We start from the raw sequence: 14,145 nt of genomic DNA on the forward strand, positions 1-14,145 counted from the left end.
GCACCAACACATGGGTAGTGTTAAAATATGTGCACAGGAAAACAAGAATTGCAAAGAAAGGCTAGAATATTCAGAGAAATTTGCACGTGGGTAAAGCTACTGGGAGTGTAAGCGATATAAAACCCAACTGGGTTCATCTCCTTTCTTCTTAAATCTCCTCCTCCTTCCCTGTGCCTGTGACTCACACCATTACAGCTGCTTGGACACTAGTCAGGAGGCAAGTTAGACATGAGTACAGCAGCGGAACTTTCTCCAGGACCTCCCAATTGGATCCTCTGCCCAGAAGCTGATTGACCTGGCCTGACTGTGTGATTCTCTCTAGATATACAACATGTATGTGTATGCATGTGGATACCATACCACCTGCAACTTGGGGCCTGTTGGAGATAACTGACATGTGACCAAAAAGACAGGGAGACAGGTTACCTGCCAAGTACTCTATTTCTATAGGTCATCTTATGTTGTGCGACTGTGGAATGTTGTCACAAAAGAACTCTTGAGAAAGCTGGTTCCCTATGGGGTGTTACACAAAACTCTCAATTTTGCTACTTGACAGATTAAAAATAATAACTACCATTTATTGAACACCTACTGAGTGCCAGGCACTGGGCTAAGGGCTTTACATGCATTAAATATTTGATCCCCACAGCAACCTTGTGAGTGAGGTACTGCCCCTATCCCCATCTGGAAACCACTGTTTTTTATTTTGCTTATGATTTTGAGGGTCAGGAATTAGGGAAGGACTCAGTGGGGTTCATCTCTGATGCACATGGAGACAACTGGGATGGCTAGGGCTGGGGATCATCCCCTTCCAGATGGCTTTCTCATGCACATGTCACTGTGCTCCTGGGCATTTCTTTCTGTCCCCACATGGCTTCTCATCCAGGCCCTTTCTATGTGGCTTGAGTTTCTCACAGCATGGTCTTCTCCGGACAGTCACGCTTCTTACATGGCGGCTAGCTTCCAAGAGGCAGGAAGTGGGAGTGCCCAGCCAGTTAAAAGCTACCCTTGGGACTGCACAGTGTCACTTCTGCTGTTTTCTATTGGTCAAAGCCTTCACAGAGTCTGCCCAAGTTCAAGGGGGTAGAGAAGGAGACCCCATCTCTTAATGGGATAATAGCAAGGTCACCTTGCAACAGGGCATGTGGAGTGGGAAATGTTACTGTAGTCATCTTTGGAAAATAGAGTGTACCACATGGTTAATGCTTTTTTCTTTTATTTCAAAAGAAATGTTTAGGATGGCTTAGAGAGAATTATGCTCTGGGTCAAGTCTGTCCCGGGTATTATCATCTTATGTGGAAACATTTTTGGATTTGGGAATCAGTTTCACTTCTGAAATTCTAGAGCACGGAGTCCTAAAAGCTGGGCTGTTCTTGTTCTTATTTGCTTAGGGTTGGTGTGCTGAGTAGATGAGAGGGTTGAAGCTGATTGGGGTCTTTTCATGTTCCATTGTGTTAACCACACGGAGATATCAGGCAATGATGTGAATGGGTCTGGCTAGTCCAAGAGCACTTGTAGCAGCTGCGAGGACCATGATGATTTTTAGAGGGTGAGAAAAAGCTTCTTTTACTTAGGATTTATGTCCTACTTTTGAAGGGGGAAAAAAAAAAGATTTAAGTTGGCTTGCAAAATGAAGCACAATTTAAAGCAGGAGACATAAAAATAAAATCAAGATCAAAAGGGGTAAAAAAAAAATCAAAGACTAGATATTGCAAGGTGGTTGGGATGAATTAGTTACTGCATCTGAGCGCTGAATTTGCCTCTGAAGTTTTGAAGAGTTGAGGCAAAAAGAGATGTGATTATACAGTTCTCCTCTGGTAGAGGAAAACAAACCCTTTCAGAGACAAACTTTTTCTTGGCACTGAATTTATCATGGGCTTTTTTATTTAAGGGGCATTGGATAACATAATGGACAGTGCTTTCAACTGTTCTTTTACAGAGGACTCTAAGTGATTGTTTAAATGATGTTTCTTATACCCATGCTCTATAAAAGCTGAGGGCGTAAATCTTAAGTATGTGAAGGAGTTTCTGTAAGAAGCTGAGTTGCCATGGAGGACAAAGGTTGCTTTGTGTTGATCCAATTTAGTGTATGGCTAAAACTATAGAGAATCTGGAGGAATGGCTGGTTAATCTACATGTTAAGCCATCTCTCTCTGCTATCAGATGTCTTAAATGAGGCTTTGGCAAGGGCTGGATACTGATCAGTTCATGGTTGAGCTCTCCGCCCCTAGTACCAGATTTCTGTGGTGTTAATTGGAGGGGTTGCACGGGCCTCGGGTACAAGAGCAGGAGGAGGCAGTGCTGAGTTCTGCTGTTCAGGCTTAAGAACCTGATTTGCATTCTTCCCCACTAGAGAACCGTCCCCTCTTCCAGCAGTGTGTCAGTGAGGAAAGTAATTATTTTTTCTTTAAAAGAAGCTGTTAACCTGCTAAGTACTTGGTAGCAACTTCAGAGTTCTGTGCCATCTATAGGAGATACAATTTAGATCTGAAGAATTTTATGGGCAACTGTTATCAGCTGTCTGTCCAGGATTATCTCTGACCACAGAAGAGCATGTGGGCAAGCTTTGCAGTCCTGCTCCATCTTCTAGGCCTGTTATCTTGAGTATGTTGCTTAAGAGTTCCAAGCTTTGGTTTTCTTGGTGTCGTGGGATAATGCATGTAAAGAGCGTAGCACAGTGCCTGGCACTTAAGTGCTCTGTACGTTTTCATGGTGGTGGTGGTGGTGATTTGTTGGTGTTCCAGGGGTCAGTATATAGCATACTCTTCCTACCAAGTTCTTAACCAAGTAAGACGTAGGAGTCTGTCTTAGGGCCTGCGGGAACTAGGAATGTGTGTGTCCTGGAAGCACCACTCCCAAGGAGAAGAGGTTGAGCTGGCCACACCCCACCCCTTCCCTGCCCCCACCCCCCCAAATCTGGTAATTCCCTCTTCCTTCTCTGGGAGGAGAGAGTGAGGAGGAAGAGAGAAAAACCCCCACGGGTGTCACTTTGGGTATGGGGCATAGGTGTCCCATTCAAATGATAATATCTTCATTGCTCTGAAATGGCTAATGCTAAGTACAGCCTCGTACTAATGGTTCTACTAAGGTGGGGTATAATGTCCCCCCAAAACAACGGCTCCTTATTTGTAATCTTCTCTGTTTAAATGTTAGAGAATGTTTAATTGTTATATATAAATGATGATAGTGGCAACTCGGACAGTTGGTCACCGTGCTCAGCTGTCTCTGAAGTACTTGCCCAATTCAAGATAACCAAACCAGCCGAACAGAGGCGAGGACACGCCGCCTCCTGTTTCCTCCAGCTCCTGCATGCAGCCTGTTACTCTAATTAGCAATACCAAGTTACCTAAGCTTCAGAGGGGGTATTAGGACATGGCCCTGTGGTACACAGTTCAGGACTAGTGCCTCAGCTGTTATCATCACTCCTGTCTTCTGGGAGGTAGCAGGCTTTGAGGAAGCAGTAATAACTGGGTGTGGAATGAGGTTGTGCAGTTCTTGGTCCTAGTGGGAGCCAGGCCATGGAGCCACAGGCTCTCCTACACCTCTGCTCACGCACACTGTGCAAGACCTTAGTCTTCAGACTTCACTCCTCTGGGCTTTGGATAGTACGAGTCTCAAGGTTGTGGTGAAGGTTAAGCGAGAATGCAAGGCAAGTGGGTAGCATGGTGCCTGGCATACAGAAAGCCTTCCATAAATGCCGGTGGTTATTATTATTGTAAAATGGGGATGATGATACCTTCCTTGTAGGATTGTTGAGAGTAAAAGAAGGTAGTCTCATGTGAAAACTCCAGGTCAGGTCCCTGCACACAGTCAGCACAAAATATCTGCTTTCACCAATTAGCCAATGATCCTGAAAGCTTTTCATTGTTTTGAAAATTGTAACAAAGGAATTTAATGACTCATATTCAAAAAACACTCTTTCACTGGGGGCATTGGTACTGTTGAGGCCATAGCTTCAGGAGGTGCTGTGTATGTCAGCATATACCATTCCTGGAGCCAGATTAGGGAGCACATCCCTGCTTCTCAGAATGTTGGCAACATTGTGCTTAGACTGGCCTCAGTCTGTGAAAAAGGGCTTGCAGTGTGGGTGGGATGTTTGTTTGTAACTTTTGGAATAGACATTTACAAAGAAATTTACACAGAAGAAGAAAGAACCACCAGCTTCAGCAATTATCAATAGCTTTATAATCTTATTTCATATCTCTTCCCTCCTCCAGACAGATAGACAGACACACACTCCCTCTCTCTTTTTTTTTCTTCTGGAAGAATTTAAAGCACATCCCAGACATCATGTCATTTTGCCATTAAATACTTTAGTATGCATCTTTAACTGATAAGCTTAAAGCATAACCACCATTGCATTCTTAGCTGATTTCATGATGAGATCAAGCAGAATTTAGTGGTAATCAGTAGTGGAATGCTTATGCCAAAAATGAGCATTTTTATGCAAAATATTAAATTTCGTCCAATTCAGCAAGTGTGTTAATATCTTTTATGTACAAGGCGCTGCATGCATAGCACATACAGATGAATAAGGTGGACAGTCTCTCACCCTGCAAAAAGTCCTATAGGAGGTGCATAAGGCAGACAAACTTGAACCAAAGTTCAAGGCAGTGTTCAGATAAAATCTGTAGAGAGCGCGGAGCCTGGCGAGTGGTAGACTCTCGGTGAATGTTTGTTGAATAAGAAGTAGAGGTGTGACAGGCTCCATGAGTTCAAAGGAGGCATTCTCTGTTAAGTGGGAGGGGCTCCATGGAGGACGTGTATGCGTCATGGACGTTGAGGTCCAGGCACAGTCTCTGCATACAGTTTTATAAATTGTAAAACAATATTAAAGGAAAACTTCCACACATGCACCAAAACAAAAAAGAAATTAAGAACCCCCCCCCCATACTTTTACCATTCTGACCTAGTGGAGTCATATCTTTTCTAGGAGTATAAATCTAAAGTCAACCTGCAAGGCTGGTGGATAGTTCAAATGACCTTTGAACATCATTGATTGATTGATTGATTGATTGTGAGGAAGATCAGCCCTGAGCTAACATCTGCCAATCCTCCTCTTTTTGCTGAGGGAGACTGGCCCTGGGCTAACATCCATGCCCATCTTCCTCCACTTCATATGGGACGCCGCCACAGCATGGCTTGATGAGCGGTACGTCGGTGTACGCCCGGGATCCGAAGCCCGGGTTTGGATCAGGCCCCCTGAACATCCTTTAAATTGCTAGAACCTATGCCTTGTAAGTTCACAAGCCAAGAAGCCACTTTGTTTGTCTTTGTATTAGAGTCCTCCTTTTGGGGGCGTAAGATTTAGTTTTAACAAGAATGAGGAGACCAACCAGTCAGTGAAGAGACTTTCCCCTGCTGCCAAGCTGGAATTCCTGTAACCAGATGCCACAGGCTGCAGCTCCCCTGCACTCTCCTTTCGCTATGTTTGGATACACAGGATTTAAACAGATCCATATGGGGGTGGAGGATGGAGTAGAATGGGAGAATCTGTTCAGTCATTTATTCAACAACTAACTGAGCAGGTGTCCCAGCTGCTGAGACAGAGGGTGCCGTGGGAAGGAAGGCAGAAAGCCTGGAAGAAGAGGAGGTGATTAGGGAATGGTGAGGGGTGTCGTTCGAATGGAGTCTGGAATATATTCAAGAAGGCAGTGGGTGGTGGGGCTGGACAGATGGGTTAGACTCACATTACGAAGGGCCTTGAATACCAGGCTGGGGAGTGTGTTCTTAACTCAGTAGGTGAGAGGAAAAGCCACAGGAGGTTTATCGAACAGATGACCTGGCGGTTGTGTCAGCCTACACAGGTGGGTTGGGAGGTTATAATAGTCTGGGCTGGAGGCAGAGAGGGCCAGGATGAGGGTGGTGTTCCTGAGGGTTTCACTTTTATTCACAAATTTATAGAGCACCTACTGTGTGTGCAGCCTGGAATGGGAGAAATGGAAGAGACACTGAGGAGGTAGAATGTGTGAGACTTAAGAACCCTCAGAGTGGATAATTGGAGATGGCAGACATTTCCAGCAGAGGTGACTGGGAAGGTAAATGGTGTGAGTGTGGCAACAGGAACAGTAATTGGAAAGTTAGGAGGAGGAGCTGGCTGTGTTTGTTTGGAGTGGAGTTTTAGCTGCGTGCGTGTGTGTGTGTGTGTGTGTGTGTGTGTGTGTATGAGTATATGTGTGGGAGGCCAGCCTGGTGGCGTAGTGGTTAAGTTCGTGTGCTCTGCTTCGGCGGCCCAGGGTTCGTGGGTTCGAATCCTGGGGGCAGAGCAATGCACCGTTCATCCAGCCATGCTGTGGCGGCATCCCATATACAAAAAAATAGAAGAGGATGGGCACGGATGTTAGCTCAGGGCCAATCTACCTCAGCAAAAAGAGGAAGATTGGCAACAGATGTTAGCCCAAGGTCAGTCTTCCTCACAGAAAAGAAAAAAAAAAGAATATATGTGTGTGTGTGTGTGTGTATGTATATATGTGTGTATGTCTTGGCAGAGGCAGGTAGGAGTGAGGTGAATTAGATTGCAAATGTCCTGTGTGTGAGATGCCGTGGAGACACCAACTGAGATGCCTGGAACCTGGCTCTGTGCCAGTGTTTGCGTCTGGAGCCCAAGGAAGAGTTGGGCCAGAGCAGAGGGCAGCTGGGTTCCAGTATCCCCGTGAGGGAGCTTTGGGGCGTGACCAGGCTGGGGTAGGAGGAGGGGAGAGAGCTGCGCTGGTGGTTGGCGTGGGAGCTAGTGGTGACCTCCTTTTCCATGTGTTCCGTGGTCTGACCACTAATGGGTCAGTCAAGTCACCGCTTCTCTCCCATCTTCATGTAACTTGTGCAGCCTTTGTTTTCCAAGTGTCACTTGGGAAGAATATGCTCAGGGGGTGGAATTAAGCCATGAAGGATCAAAGGGTTTATTATTAAAGAGTTGGTAATCGGTAAGGAGAGAAATCCCCACAGGTTGCGTTGTGGCATTTTGGATGGCGCTGGTCAGCCAGGCTGAGGTGATGGCCCATGGGGAGCTGTCTTCCTGGGTCAGATTCCCTGTGGCAGTAACCATGGTGTCATGCCAGTCATGGCCTTCAGTGTTCCTAAAAGTCACTGTGCCCGTCAGTGGTACTTAGAAAATACTAAGTTGGGAAAACAGGAAGTTTGATTCCTCTGGGAGATGAGGGAAAGGTACTGGAAAGGTGGTAGAAAGGGTGAAGCCCTGGGTTCAAATCTGCCACTTTTGAGCTGTATGGGCACATTATTAACCTGTTTAAAGCTCTGCCTCCTCAGATATGAAATGAGAATAGTGAATAGTGGTTCACAAATATGTACATGTGTATATGTGTATGAGTGTGTGTGTGTACACATACATACATACACACACGTACCACACGCCAGTCGAAGCACTTTTATGTATATTTTAGCTTTTAATCCTCGCAGTCACATTAGGAGGTAGTTACTGTTATTATCCCCATTTTTACGGGGGAGGCACCAGAGAGGTTAGATAATCTGCCCAAGGTTACATAGCAAGTGAGTGGCAGAGCCAGGATGCACATACAGTCTGGCTCCAGACCCCTGGCTCTTCCCCGCTGCTCTTTCTGCCTCGCAGTTTGTTGTTCAGGATTATGTGGTAACACACGTGAAGGGTCTTTGCATCGTGCTCGACATGGAGTTGGGTCTCCGTAAGTGACGGCAGCTACTGCCGCTGGGTGGGGCTCTTGGCGTTGCGGCGCTGCAGGTCGGGCCTGACGGGCCTGAGAGGAGTGTGATCTTGCCATACGTAGGCACAGCCAGTTCAGGTCTGTCCTTCCACGTTAAGTGAACCTGGTGGTCCTTGTATGCACCTACGTTGCTGTGTCAAAATCCGACATGAGACAAGGTCTGAAACTTTGGATGTGGGGCGATTTGGGACCACCTTGTCTCATGCACTTGACAGTATAAATACATCTTGGTGCTGTTTGTTCTGCAGTCACTTGTTGCTGGAGAGGCGGTGTGGTGAGTCAGCGCTCTGCCCGGGAGACGGGAAACCCTGGCTGTGCGACGTTAGCACACTCACCTGTAAGATGAGGAGGTGGGATGATGTTCTAGAAGGCTGTGGTATTTCTCTGCAGTGTCCACATCAAGGCAGGGCTTCCCCCCACGGGCAGGAGGGGCTGCAGTGGTCTGACTTTATACCACACAGGGGCCACCTCGCTTGCAATTAAATGCTTGTGAAGATGACATTTGAGGGAATTAGGATTTTGAGTTCTTTCCATTTCCTGGCCACTGAATCATTCTTGGAGAAGTCATGATGTTATGCATTTCATTAGAAGTGTAAATCATAAAAGAACAGTCCCTTGACCTCAGCAGTTTATAGTCTTGTGTGAGTCATAAATAAAAGCAATTTTAAATAAAACTAAACTGTTGGATGGAGGTGATGTGAATAAAGATAGTGTTGGCAAGTGGAAAGTTCTGTTTAGGTAGAATTATTTGTCTCCTAGAAGGCAAAGTGCTGCGAAAGAAAAATATAGCCTTTTCTAAAAGCCTTAGCGCTAAGGCAGCAAACATTTATTGAGTGCCTACTGCATGTATACAAGGCTGTGTATTTGGGGATGAGACCTTCAAGCAAGGAATAATAGCAGAGTGGGATTACTGCTATGCAGAAGTACCTACTTGTCTTATGGGAGCACAGAAGAAAGGGTGTCACACTCTGGGGACCCAGAAAGGGGACACAGAGCAGCTTACACTGAAGGGTGAGTGGAAGTTTGCAGGGCAATCAAGAGGAGAGGGCCACTGCAAACAGATCAGCATGGTGGTGTGAGACTGTGTTAATTGGAGAACTTCAGGTAATTAGTGTGACACACAGCGGCGCTGAGGGTAGAGGAAAGGAGGCGACAAAGGGTCTGAATACCAGTTCCTTGACAGGTGTAGAAGAAGGCCTTGAGGCCAACGAAGGCAGAAGTGTGGCATTGCAGAAATGGATTCAATCAATGCAATGAACCTCAGAGGAAGGAGGGGTTTTTATACAAGTGAAAAATAACAGGACTGTGACAGTGGCAGTGGGGACGCTAAGAGAGCACTGGCATTCCTCCCACCCCCTGTCAGAATTTGTACCTGGCAGGGAAATGGGGGTCATAAGTGAGCAGGCCTTACTAGAGCCAGGATCACAGTGAGCTGGCTTCAAGGTTGTCAGAACCATATGGGAGGTTACATGCGTCAGTGAAAAGAATGTCATTTGGGAAGTTTGAGAATGGTTGTGTTTATTGACCACTGAACACAGATTCAGCAGAAAAAGTCAGAGGACCAGAAAGGGAGGATGAGAATGCACGGGGATAATAATGACCTGAGGGCCTTGTATTTGGGGCACAGCCAACGATGGCAGGAACCCGAGCCATGGTAGGGTTGATTGGCTTCAAGTGTTAGAATGTACTCTGGGAGAGGGTTTCCCAGTGCTGCTCCAGTGGGGGCTTTGGAAGTCTGTGGGTGCTGCTTGGCCTTCCAGAGAAAATCTTGGTGGAGTGTGGATACCAAGCTTTAAGTCTTAAGAGATCCTTCTCAGAAGACTCTCACCTCCTGGGGAAACTGACAGCAGACCCCAACCATATGGAAGGATCAAGATTGGGGACATTTGGCTCTGGCCTTGGGTGGTTTTCTTGGGGGGGCTTAGAGGGAGCACTGTTGTACAAGTTTTGCAATAACAAACCCTTGCAAATACTTTCATTTCTGTCACTACAGTGGGTAGGATAGGCATTGAGTTGTCAGGACAAGAGTAGTACTTGTCTCATTCCTTTTGTTAGCTCTTGGTATGTTGCTCTGTCTGATTTTTTTTATCCCGGCCCCTCTCTTTTTTGTTCAGAACCACACTATCAGGTGTACCTGAATGCTTCTAAGGTCCCCGAGTTTTCGGACGACCTCACAGAGCTGGAATGCCACATAGCGGACAAGAAGAACCTGGAGGCGAATGTCCGTTTTACGGTTTCGTGGTATTACAGGACGAACCGGCGCAGTGATGATGTGGTGGCCAGCGAGCTTCTTGCAGTTATGAACGGGGACTGGACGCTGAAGTACGGAGAGAGGAGCAAGCAACGGGCCCAGGATGGAGACTTTATTTTTTCTAAGGAGCACACGGACGCGTTCAGTTTCCGAATCCAAAGGACTACAGAGGAAGACAGAGGCAGTTATTACTGTGTTGTGTCTGCCTGGACCAAACAGCGTAACAACAGCTGGGTGAAGAGCAAGGATGTCTTCTCCAAACCTGTTAACATATTTTGGGTGTCAGAAGGTAGGTGCCTTATTCTTGTTCATTAACATTTTTGTTTTGTTGTGTTGTGTCTTGGCTTAAGTCATCCCACTGCGTGTTTTCAGATGCACAGTCACCCTGCAGGTTTTCATTTACACTAGACATCCGAGAAATGCATGCTCAAATGACTGTTGGTTTTATCTACAGCATGAACCCCTTTAAGATGATGATGCTGCAGAAGGGTAAGTCCTAGTGAGAGCTGGGGCTTGGTCGGTGGTAGAAGGTCATCTTGTAGGAGTTCACAGTGTGCATGGGGTAAGCTGTTGACACTTTCTCCCCTGGGTGGTCTTAGGCCAAACTTCACATAGGCCTTTGAGGATGTCTCCGTGTCCATGAGTTCCTGCTGGATGCAGACACATTTGAGGTGCCACAGAGTGAGTGGGCAGCTACGGGCCATTGTGCCTGCCCCTAAGGGGCCAGTCATCCATTCAGAGAGATTGTTTCTAGGGAGAGGTGACAGGAACTTAAGGGAAACAGTTTCTTGGATACATCTCCTTCTGAATGCTCAGAGCACTGTGTGCCTTGGGACATCAGACTCATCAAGTTTTTTATCCCTGTCCTTGTCTGTCACCACAGGAAGCCCAGGCCTCCTAGTCCTCCTTCATGCCCCGGATGTAAAGCACCATATGGCTCTCTGCATGCTACTGTTGACTCATTACCACCCCTCCTATATGCCCAAACCCCAAACAGGACCCTCTAGAACTCAGCAAAATCTCCTGTTTCCTGAACCTCATCTCTGAATGTTCTTTTCTCTTTCTCACATTAAACATTACCAACCTCACTCTTTTTCCTCTGGAGCCTTCCTGACTGGTGGTGTTTTCTTCCCACAGTCGTTGTATAACTCAGCCTATGTGGAGCAGGTGCCCTCCTTGTCCCTCACTGCAGCTTCCAGAACATTTTCCCTCCTCCCTAAAAACATCCGGCTCCAATCTCATGTCATCAGATCATACCACCTTCTCTCATTGCCATCGCCTGTCAATTCCTAGGTCCTCCTCATTCGTTCTTTGAAGATGTTAACTTGTGTTTCACAGCCACTCTCTCCAGTACTCCTCCTGTCTTGCCAGCTTCATGATCCCTATAGAACGCTGGGTCACACCTTGGCTGCACGTTGAAATCACCTGAGGAGTTGTAAAAAAATACTGATACTTGAGTCTCACTAGAGATTCTGCCTTAGTTGGCCTGAAGTTATATGCAGTCTAGGCATTGGAATTTTTAAATGCTGCCAAGGTGGTTCTCATGTGCAGCCAAGGTCGAGAACCCTAATGTAGATAAACCTTTCATTCTCAGTCCCTTGTCCTTCTCTCTCGTCATTATGTCCTCTGACCTATTTTGGTGATTCACTCTCATGCTGACACCCTACACTAGACCATCTCACTTCTGATAACTGAAAGCCCTCCATACTCTCAGTTCCAAACAACCTGTCCTCTAACCACGGCTTCTGTCTTTCTCGATCACTCCCTCTAGTTACTTCTCCAACATCAGCCCTTCAGCCCTACCAGGAAAAGCATTTCTCCCTTGCTCTGCTCTTCCAGGCAGGCTGGTTAAGCTAAGGGTACCTTCCTTGCACCCGGTGGAACCTCAGAGGAAGAGAGGCAGATGGCATCAGCTAGAGCCATGTCATCGCCAGTTCACTAAGAGTGAGCTCTTCCTCACATCCTTGAGGGCACGAGTAGCTTCCCAAATTCTCACCCATCAATTCCCTCTTCCCTCACACCCATTAAATCGCTTTAGACTGCCCTGCTGTATCCAGCATGGTGGTTTTCAGCCTGCTTACAGATACAGGTGATTTTTCCCCTGACTTTCCGGATTTTCTTAAATGCTATTGTGTGGCAATTTGCAAATAAATTGCTATTTGTGACAGTTTGCAAATAAATTCTTATTTCCTTGACATTGTGCTTTCAGATGCGTATCCATTTTAACTAATCCTGTTGGAAATCACCTCTTTCTGGTACTTCATTCCAGATTCCGTGCTTGTGGTGAAGGCAAGGCAGCCAAAGCCTTTCTTTGCTGCAGGAAATACATTTGAGATGACTTGCAAAGTGTCTTCCAAGAATATCAAGTCACCACGCTACTCTGTTCTCATCACCGCTGAGAAGCCTGTTGGGGACCTCTCCAGTCCCAATGAAACCAAGTATATCATCTCCCTGGACCAAGATTCAGTGGTGAAACTGGAGAATTGGACAGACGCATCACGGGTGGATGGTGTTGTGTTAGAGAAAGTGCAGGAAGATGAATTTCGCTATCGAATGTACCAGACTCAGGTGTCGGATGCAGGGCTATACCGCTGCATGGTGACAGCCTGGTCTCCTGTCAGAGGCAGCCTGTGGCGAGAAGCAGCAACTAGTCTCTCCAATCCTATTGAGATAGACTTCCAAACCTCAGGTGAGCAGGGTACCTGTTGAATCACAGATTGAACTAGAAGAGACCCTAGAGTTTTGATCCAATGGCTTCATTTCTTTTTTAACAGCTTTGTTGAATAATTCACATGCCATACAATTTACCCATTTAAAGTGTATAATTCAGTGGCTTTCAGTATATTCAGAGAGTTGTGCCACCGTCACCACAACCGATTGTAGAGCATTTTCATTACACCCCAAAGAAACCCTGCACCCCTTGGCTGACACCCTTCAATTCCCACCCCACCCCCCTTACCTCCTATTCCCCAGCAACCACTAGTGTACTTTCTGTCTCTATAAACTTGCCTATTCTGGACATTTCACATTAATGGAGTATAATATGTGGTCTTCAAGTCTGGCTTCTTTCACTTTAGTATAATGTTTTCAAGGATCATCCATGTTATAGCGTGTATCAGTACTTCATTCATTTTTATGACTGAATAATATTCCATTGTGTGGATACACCACATTTTGTTTATCCATTCATCAGTTAATGGCTGTTTGGCTATTTCCAGTTCTTGACATTATGAATAATGCTGCTGTGAGCATTTGTGTACAAATTTTTGTGGGCACATTCTACCATCAATCATTTTGACCCTTTTTAAAAGAATAAATATACTGAAACTCAGCTATTTCAGATCCTTTAGGGAACATGGCAGAGTATAAATAAAGAGAGGAGAGAACCGAGCCTCCAGAGGGGTTAAATGAGTTGCCAAAAGTGGAAGAATCAGAGCGAAGACCCCAGTCTTATCCAGCCTTGTGGCTTTCACTCGTAGAGGTCCCTAGGACTGAATGTGATGGGCACTATTTTTGGGCCAAATTATCTGAGCAGTATTTCCATACAGAGGCTGAGGATCCCATCCTTAATGCCTCACCTTGCTTTTTGGACTAGAAGACGATTTCCTGTCAGATAGTCAAGTTGGCAGAGCTGTGCTGGTGTGGATGAATATGTCTGTCAGCTGGTTTGTTAAGAATAGTTATTAGTGGTGTTGATCTATGGGAAAGTTAATTAAAACGAGCATTTTTACGTCTATTTTGAATTGATTTTATCTTTGGTAAGTGAAATGTTTTCATGCTATAAGGTGGAAAGGTCCACTTTTTTAATGGCATAGATACATATTCTCAAATAGAAATATTTCTTGTTCATCTGTGTAATTCATTAAGCTCCTCTGACAAACCTGTCTGTGTTTGTGTTTCAGCAGGTAGATAATTTAGAAGTTTTTGATCCCCAATCTTATTTAGAATATGAAGGTGAAGGATCATCATTTGTGAGTTTAAGACTGAATGTTTTTCACTAAATCTGCTCTGGGTTCCAGTTAGAAATTTCTGAATGTGTAAATTTATGCGCACCTGTGAAAATTCAGATATTAATTGAATCAGTATAATGAATGCAAGATATTTGTTGAATTAAATTATTACCATTTATATTAAAGGTAAACTAGACCCTAATAAAGTTTGTTTTCTATTAATATTATTCTGTATTATTATAACCTCTTA

The 14,145-nt window shown here is 45.5% G+C and overlaps 1 protein-coding gene across 1 annotated transcript in view; it reads left to right on the forward strand.

Annotated features, from left to right (window-relative positions):
* PTGFRN (prostaglandin F2 receptor inhibitor) overlaps positions 1–14,145 on the forward strand; it is a 68,481-nt gene that overhangs the window by 38,995 nt on the left and 15,341 nt on the right. Inside the window, exons 5-6 of the mRNA XM_058538901.1 lie at positions 9,809–10,234; positions 12,215–12,634. Of these exons, the coding sequence (XP_058394884.1) occupies positions 9,809–10,234; positions 12,215–12,634 (846 nt within the window). The remainder of the gene's footprint in view (positions 1–9,808; positions 10,235–12,214; positions 12,635–14,145) is intronic.

This window comes from Diceros bicornis, chromosome 4, assembly GCF_020826845.1.
Source record: "Diceros bicornis minor isolate mBicDic1 chromosome 4, mDicBic1.mat.cur, whole genome shotgun sequence".
NCBI lineage: Eukaryota > Metazoa > Chordata > Mammalia > Perissodactyla > Rhinocerotidae > Diceros > Diceros bicornis.